The following is an 8,772-nucleotide window of genomic DNA, read 5'->3' on the forward strand; positions in this document are numbered from 1 at the left end:
GGGAGACGAATACGACGCTCTCGTTGGTCTCGGGAGTGGGGATAACCTGTTCGGGAGCAGGAAGCATGTGCTTGACATTGGCGGTTAAGTACCCAGCCTCCCCGAGCTTCACAATATCCTCCTCTGTGACAGAGGAGGCCATCCATCGGCCTTGATGGTCAGATCCGGACATGATCGGAGATCCGGAGTACTTAAGCTCGGGCTTTGGGTGTTGGAACTCAGGGCGCGAGATGTGCGAGCATGGAGATAGAGGGATAGGCCTCGGCCCCTTTATAAAGGGGGAAGAATATCAAGCGTCCCCGAACGTGGTCGTTTGGGACTTGCCTAAATACACGGGGTCATGCCAACGGACACAGTTGGATTACCCATACCCGTATTGATGAGAATCCCGTAATAAGGGGAACACAATCTCTGCTCTAACAGGACGTGCGAAGGAAACCGCCTCGTGGTGTGTGCGGTAGCAGGTTGTAGGAATGGTTCGAATAAAAACCGGACCGTGGCGAGATGTCACTTTTCGAAGAATTGTCAGCAGATTAGATTCGTGGGTTATTATTATTCTCTCTATGATGGTGTATGGAATGTTATCTTGCAGAGCCGGACACGGTCCTCGTGTTCGGAATTTATCTTGGAGTATTCAGAGATGGAACCCGCCTCGCAATGCCGAAGACAATCTACGCGCCGGACTCATTGTCATTGAAGCCTGGTTCAGGGGCTACTGAGGGAGTCCTGGATAAGGGGGTATCCGGACAGCCGGACTATATGCTTTGGCCGGACTGTTGGACTATGAAGATACAAGACAGAAGACTTCGTCCCGTGTCTGGATGGGACTCTCCTTGGCGTGGAAGGCAAGCTTGGCGATTCAAATGTAGATCTCCTTCTCTGTAAACCGACTCTGTGTTACCCTAGCCCCCTCCGGTGTCTATATAAACTGGACGGTTTAGTCCGTAGGACTCACGATCATCATCAACAATCATACCATAGGCTAGCTCCTAGGATTTAGCCTCTCTGATCTCGTGGTAGATCAACTCTTGTAATACTCATATCATCAAGATCAATCAAGTAGGAAGTAGGGTATTACCTCCATCGAGAGGGCCCAAACCTGGGTGAAACATCGTGTCCCCAGTCTCCTGTGACCATTAGCCTTAGACACACAGTTCGGAACCCCCTACCCGAGATCCGCTGGTTTTGACACCGACAGCCCCGCCGCCGTCGGCATTGCCCGGGCTTTGCCCCGGCTGTGTCCCTTAGCAACGGCGATGGGGAGGAAGGGAGGAGGAGGGCCGACGACGGAGGGAGCTAGGGTTCCCACAAGTCGCCTCAGAGAGGGACCTAGGGAACGGGGATACTCTAGTCTCAGAGGAGATAATCCTCGCCCATACATATCACCCATCAATGATGTCTTCATTTCTTACCTAAGTTTTTTTCTTCCAATGAAACCATCTCATTGTGTGCCCAATGTCCACAGACACGTCCCACGGGCATGTCGGGACTATCTAAAAAAATCTCCATTTGTGTGTGTGGTGTGCGGCTCGGGGTAGAAGGGAGAGAGGGTCGAGGCATTTGGTTGCTTTTGGTTGGAAAAGCGGACGTTTTGACACCTGCAAAACGTTCTCAAGTTTGTGGCCAGTATGCCAAAATTCACACATGCAGCCTGTTTCGCAGACATTTAGGACGTGTTTGGTAGCCCGCATCCATCCCAATTAGGTCCGCGCGGAAAGAAAATGACATGTTTGATTGGCTGGGCTGCATCAGATTCTCGCATAGCAGGGAGCTTAAGCACTCCTCGGCCAGGCCCGCTAGGAACGGTCGGATTGGTCTTTCTAGCGAGCCAAGCTCGAGGGATGTAGGAAAAGTGTCATGGTTTTTTCACGGAAGATTCCCTCGTGAAAGAACTAAGTCATGAGGTCATCGCTACCAGATGAAAACTTGAACAAGGTTGACCGGAATCGAGAGTCATGAGTTTACCCAGGTTTGGACCCTCGCAATGGAGGTAATTGCCTACTCCTGCTTTCTTGCTATTGATTGTGGTGGTCTCAATTACATTGGCGCTATTTCGCTACCTCTGTCTCGAGATCTATCAAAACATCTGTCTTGAGACCTATCAAAACATCTATCTCGAGAACTTGTCTCAAAACCTTCGTCTAAAAACTTGTCCCCTTGGACGTCCCAGCAACCTCCTTATATACTGGCCGGGTTCCTAGGTCACAATAGAACCGGGTTCTACCCGCAGTCAGAGTCCTACTCTAGGTCCTCTAGGCCCTCTGTGTCTTCCAAGTTGAGGGTCTACGTCTTCTATTTGGACTCCTTGATGGAACTTCGCCTAGACCCAGGTCCTGCAGCAGACCAGGCATTGTCATGTAGCAGGTCGGGCCGTCCTGAAGAAGGCCGGATCTTGTCCTGTAATAGGACGGGTCTCGTCCTTAGAGCAAATCTTGTCCCGAGAGACTTATCTACAGCCCGACTTAACTCCAAAACTGACTTATGTCCATGCGGATTTAACTCCAGAGGTGACATAACTCCAGTGATGACTTAACTACAGAAATGACCTAACTCCGGAGATGACTTAACTCCAGAACTGACTTAACTTCAAATATGACTTATCTCCAAAAATGACTTATGTCCAGGCCGACTTAACTCCAGAGATGACTTAACTATAGAAATGACTTAACTCCAAAGATGACTTAACTATAGAAATGACTTAACTTCAAAGATGATTAACTCTAGAAATGACTTAACTCCGGAGACGAATTAACTCCAGAGACGACTTAACTCTGGAGACGACTTAACTCCAGAGATGACTTAACTCCGGAAATGACTTATGTCTAGGCCGGGTCTTCAGGCACCTACTGGCTTCTCATTGTCTTGTTGGCCTACCCGGTTGGGTATTCCAATGATAGAAGGGGAACGTGGTGCTGACCTCTTGCATCCATGGAGATGGCGCGAGCTCACGCGTATCTCCAAAAAAAGCGGCATGAGGAATTGGTGTCACAACCCGCCGAATCGGTTGCCCTATATAGCCAGCCTCACCTCACTGATCAAGCTGCCTCCACCATGCCCCCCTGTTTTGAGCTCTCCCTCTGGCGCGGATGGACACCGACGACCAGGTAAGTGCCGCTCCTTCTCCAGCCATTGATTAATGGTGTCGGCGATTCAAGCCTTCCTCTTCTCTGACCTGTTTGGCGCTTCCTTCAAGCTGCACCGATGGCGTATGTGAGTTGAATCACCCCCTTCTATGTACTCGTTCTAGCTATATGTGAGCATGTGGTAGGGCTAGATCTGTAACCCTCTTGTAGCATTGTACACTGTCGATCTGTGAGAATGTGATGTTCTGGTAGCATGCAACATCTTCTTGCAGGCTGCTCATTCTCCACGCTGGTCTAGCATGGGATTCTTGGTTGGGTGAGGGTTACAGTTAACTCACCGATCTCGGACACTCCGTTCCAGACAAGAGACTGTCCAGTGTCATGCGACCACGCTCCAGCCTCAACTCGCAAGGGCATGTCATCCCTCATAGTCCTCACCGCATGATGGCTATGGAAAGCATCGCAATGGATGCATCTTCGACAGCGACCGGCCATCGACCATCCACATCTTCGGTACCATCAAAGATGTGGCGCGCCTACGGGCTAAGGCAGGCACAAACGGGTTTACGAACGTCCTTCCCCACACTTAGTTTGTAGTTGTATCATGTATGGGGGCTGTGCAACCCCTTGTCCTCTGTTCTGCGCCTACGCTGCTACCATGCCTCCTCGCGCGCACGCGCACTGATTGTAACCCCATGCTACAACTTTGCTTCCATCAATGAAAAGACACGCAATCTTTGCGTATTCGTGAAAAAAAAATGCTATCATATTGCATTCATTCAACAAGTCCACAGTCGAGTGTGGAAAATATTCAAGCAAGTCAAGGCTGTCCTTGTTAGCCGAGTTGAGACGAGGTCCAAAGTGAACCAAGTCTCGGTTCACTTTCACTCTCACACTATCACTGTATCACTCTCTGCCAAACCATCCAAAAGCAACCTCATCTCGCTGCATGTTACTCTGCTCCGCTCCGCTCTTTGGCTCCTTCCTCCTGCTGCCGCTCTCGCCTCTCCTCCAAAACCACGGCACCCATCGCCCTCCTCCTCCCCCCGCAATCATCCGCAGCTTCGCAGCACCTTCTTCCTCCTTCCTCAGACACACCACCATCCTCTGCCGTTTCTTCCATTGGATGTGAATGGAAGGTCGGAGGACACTGGAATGTAGGGCCGGGTAAAGAAACGCCAGCAGAGAACCCCCCCCCCCTGCCGCCGCGCCCGCCGGAAATCTCTCCGCCTTTACTCGCCGGGAATCTGATCCGATCTGATTCGGACTGATTTCTTTTCTACCCGCCCGCCCGCTCCCCTTCGCCGAGGGGACAAGAAAAGAAAAGAAAAGAAATGAAGAGCCTGCAGTGCTTCAAGCAGGGCGGCGGGAATGGGGACAGCGCGGGGAGGCGGCTGGAGCGGCGGCTGTCGCTGGGGGACTACAAGAAGGCGGTGTCGTGGTCCAAGTACCTGGTGGCGCCGCCGGGGGCCAAGATCCGGGGCGGCGGCGAGGAGCTCTGGAGCGCCGACCTCTCCAAGCTCCAGATCCGGGCGCGCTTCGCCTCCGGCCGCCACAGCCGCGTCTACTCCGGCCGCTACGCCGGCCGCGAGGTCGCCATCAAGATGGTCAGCCAGCCCGAGGAGGACGCCGCGCTCGCCGCCGAGCTCGAGCGCCAGTTCGCCTCCGAGGTCGCGCTCCTCCTCCGCCTCCGCCACCACAACATCCTCTCCGTACGCTCACTACTCCCATCCCATTTTTATTTTTACCTTCTCTTTCAGCCATTGTTTTCACCACCATGGATTAGATTAGATTAGATTAGATAGATATGAATCTGAATTCAGTAGTAAATTGGTTGGGTTGTTGGTGCCCATGCCTGAGGATTTGCCATCCCAACCGATCTTCACATGAAAGGTGCAAGCTTTATGCTTTCGTCGGTTGGGTTGGATCGACAAGGGGAAATAATTGTTCATGCCTCTTTAGAGTCTTTACACTATGTATGTATGTATAACCTGAACAAGAGGGAAAGAACATGGCAGACAAGCTTTCTCGTCTCCTATCAATTTTATTATTGTTTCTTTTTCTGAGGAGAGGCGAAAAAAACAGTGGTCCTTCCTCGGCGATTTCCGTTAAAGAAACCGCGGGCCACAAAGCATCTACACTTCTAAAAATTGTGAATTTCAGGTAGTAGTAGCTAATGTCGGTGATGGTGAAATCCCTTGACATTTACGGATCTGCCGGACCAAATCTTTAGCAAGGCATGATCGTTTGTTTCCTCCATAGTAGTTCACTGTCTCCATCTGTAATCTTGTACAGTCATACTGATTCCTGTCCATTCACAAAGTGCAGCTTTTAGTTGGTAATAGCACTTTGTACTTTGGCCTGAATTATGTTAGTAGAGCCCCTGTTTGTACGACCAAGTGCTTCAAAGCAACCGTGCAAATATTTTTAGTATCTGTGTTTTTTTTTATGGCGGTAAAATGGAATATTTCAGACAGGAGGTCACGACACCTACAGCTCTGTAGACGATAAGCCGATATCGTTAGATAGATACTTGGATTTTGTAATTAAAGTGGGTGGTGGACCATGTAGGGCGTGCCCACTCTTAAGTCTTATAACTGCTTTCAGATGCAGAGAAAAGCGCATCTTATCATATAAGTGTTTAATAACGAGAATCGACCCGGAGAGTGATAGATAGATAGTTCATGTGCAGATAAATATCAATCCTGCTTTTCCCTTGCTAAGTGTGGTCCTGTCTCACTCGGCCCCACAAGTCACATGGATAAAAGGTTAGTTGGCTGCATTAGATGGTTTATTTAGCTAGAAAATTTAAACGGTATTATAGTTGGTACTACTTAAGTTCAGACTGTTCTCTGTATCTGCTTTTACACACTGCCAACTTGGTGAATGTTCTCGACTTCTCATACTATGCTTTTCGATGAACCATACATCCTGGGTTGTGAACTTATGTCAGTAATAAGGTTCAAACAATTTTGCTTATGTTCCATGTTGTATCTAAAATGATTGTAATACTTAGTTACTTTGGTGTATCAACCCTTCTTGTTAAGTCTCTGTTCCGTATGGAATTTGATGGTAATCTTCTTATTTTGCAGTTCGTCGCAGCTTGCAAGAAACCACCAGTATTCTGTATTATCACTGAGTACATGGCAGGGGGTTCCCTTAGGAAGTATCTACACCAGCAAGAGCCTCATTCAGTCCCCATCCAACTAGTTCTGAAACTAGCTTTAGACATCGCCCGTGGGATGAGCTACCTGCACTCACAGGGGATACTCCATAGAGACCTGAAGTCGGAGAACGTGCTTCTCGGGGAAGATATGTCGGTCAAAGTGGCGGATTTCGGGATCTCGTGTCTCGAGTCGCAGTGCGGTAGCGGCAAGGGGTTTACGGGGACCTATCGGTGGATGGCTCCTGAAATGATCAAGGAGAAAAGCCATACTCGAAAAGTCGATGTGTACAGCTTTGGGATTGTCTTGTGGGAGATTTTAACCGCTTTGGTTCCATTCAGCGAGATGACACCTGAACAGGCCGCTATAGCTGTCGCCCTCAAGGTATGTATGGATCCTTACACAACAGTTCTTTATGTGTGGATGCTAGTTTCTCACTTGTAGATTCTAAAGACTAATTTCATTTCGTGGCATACTAGGGTAGAATTTGTTGTTCGCCTTGCTTCATAAGTATACGGAGCATGTTTGTTAGCTCAGATTTGGTCAATGGAGTATGTTTGGTGCTCAGCTATCAATGTATTAATGTTTCGTGGAATTCTCCAAATTGTATTAATGTTTCGCAAGTACCATACACAGACCTCAGAATTTGGGGAAACATCAGTTCATTATGCTAATCAAGTTCAACATGCTTCAAATGTTCCATCATTTTTTAACCAGCTATTTATTTTTTCTGTGCAGAATGCGAGGCCACCGTTGCCTGCTTCGTGCCCTGTGGCCATGAGCCATCTGATATCTCAGTGCTGGGCGACAAACCCAGAAAGAAGGCCTCAGTTTGAGGACATCGTCACGATCCTCGAGGGCTACAAGGAAGCGCTTGACAATGACCCATCCTTCTTCCTGTCATACATACCGCCTCCGACGCACCACCAGCAGCAGCATCAGCATCAGCATCAGCAGAGCCTTCTACGGTGCTTCCCTCGGGTCAAATCAATGCGACGGTCCACGTCTCTCAAAGCGTGATGTCTGCGGGCGGTGCTCCTCCTTCATCCTCGCCATGTATAATATGCACCTTTCTCTGAGTTTCTTCCTCTCTATGTGCCGGCCCTCTATTATTGCGGCATCTAGGCTCGCTCCAGTTTCGGTTTTCCTTTCTTCTTGGTTATTATGATTGCCATCATTGATGATGCCGTCGAAGCCGGCCGTGCGTTTCTATCTAGATATGACAAAGCAGTTCTCCCTGCAGATTATCTGTCGGCTGCCGTTTGCTTGTGACCGAGCGATGGAACCATGAACTAGCTAGCTTTTGTAATTGTAATTATAACTGAGCTCTTCATGAATCGTGTTCCTACTCTCTTACTTGGTTCAGCCAGAGTTACCATTATCTGAGCCTTGCATTTTGAGGCTTCTCCGGATGGATTTCCATTTTGTCGCACCGAATTGACGAATAATATCTGCACTAGATGTAGAACTCCTGGGGTATGAACTTTCTACTGTGCTGCACCAAGAATACACAATGTTGTACAGATAGAAGGCAAAGTTCCTCTGACATAAACTGGCTTTCATGCTGTAAAATTCAAGGGAGAAGGGTTTAGTCCCAATTCTGTTTAATTTCTCTAGCGCCAACTTGTTGGGTTTAGTCCCAATTCTGTGGAAATGCACATTTGAATCCTAGTTCTCTTTCTATTAGATCATTGTACATGATAAATTCCTGAATAAGATCTAGTCACTTTTTCTTTTATTAGGTAGAGTTTCAATCACTTTCTCCACCCATTTCTAGACATCCTGTTGGAATGGTCCTAGGATACTGAGTCAAGGAGGTAGCAGATGCATTTTCTTCATCAGAATTGCTGCTTTCTTCTGACATTTCTTATTCTATGTCCTGAGCAGTACTTCAATTGGTTAGAGCACCGCCTTGTCAAGCCCTCCTCCGCTAGGTTCGGCACCCTACCGAGGGTACTGACGGGACTATGCATCGTAAGTTGGCGCGCCAGGCATGGCTACGCTGGTCTATGGACGAACCCAGTTCAGATCATTGTACATGCCCTACAACTTCAGGCCAGGTGAGAATTTCGTCTTCAGCTCTTTGGAGCTCGAGGTCGATAGTCGGGGGCTGCTTTATGATGTAATGTCGCCCTCCTCCATGGCAAAATCTTCTTCCGAGACCCCGAGTTCTACTTCGGCAAACACCGAGACACCGTGTGCATTAATGCCCCTCCATCACCACTTCAAAAGAGTATAGTGCCGGTCTCGACCAGCCCCAAGGCGGCTGAGCCTTCACCAACCCACCAGCCCGCCCAACCGATCATCATCAACATGATCTTTCGAGCCACCGATGTGCACCGTTCTAAGAAACTCACCCGACACACGGTCCACACGATCCCCCCAATGCCAGTGGATCCCTTGGAGTGGTCGGATTCGACAATCACCTTCGACCGCACCGATCACTGGACCTACGCCCCACCCAAGCAAGTTCGCCTTGGTGGTTGATCTGGGGCTTTCGCTCACAGCGAGTTCTGATGCACGGG

General features: G+C 49.1%; 1 protein-coding gene across 1 annotated transcript; it reads left to right on the plus strand.

The window, feature by feature from the left end:
* The first annotated feature begins 3,996 nt into the window (after positions 1 to 3,996).
* On the plus strand, positions 3,997 to 7,628 carry LOC119274238 (serine/threonine/tyrosine-protein kinase HT1-like). Its single transcript, XM_037554904.1, has 3 exons — positions 3,997 to 4,795; positions 6,176 to 6,631; positions 6,986 to 7,628. The coding sequence occupies exons 1-3, from the start codon at positions 4,418 to 4,420 to the stop codon at positions 7,265 to 7,267; spliced, it is 1,116 nt and encodes a 371-aa protein (XP_037410801.1). The 5' UTR covers positions 3,997 to 4,417; the 3' UTR covers positions 7,268 to 7,628.
* The last annotated feature ends 1,144 nt before the right edge of the window (positions 7,629 to 8,772 follow it).

The sequence above is a fragment of the Triticum dicoccoides genome, chromosome 3B (assembly GCF_002162155.2).
Source record: "Triticum dicoccoides isolate Atlit2015 ecotype Zavitan chromosome 3B, WEW_v2.0, whole genome shotgun sequence".
In the NCBI taxonomy this organism is placed as follows: Eukaryota; Viridiplantae; Streptophyta; class Magnoliopsida; order Poales; family Poaceae; genus Triticum; species Triticum dicoccoides.

Bases quoted from the DNA above. Each gene is read 5' to 3' on its own strand.
- LOC119274238 (XM_037554904.1), top strand. From the start codon at position 4,418: ATGAAGAGCCTGCAGTGCTTCAAGCAGGGCGGCGGGAATGGGGACAGC. The intron at 4,796-6,175 runs GTACGCTCACTA...CTTATTTTGCAG, and splicing joins GCCACCACAACATCCTCTCC to TTCGTCGCAGCTTGCAAGAA. The intron at 6,632-6,985 runs GTATGTATGGAT...TTTTCTGTGCAG, and splicing joins CTATAGCTGTCGCCCTCAAG to AATGCGAGGCCACCGTTGCC.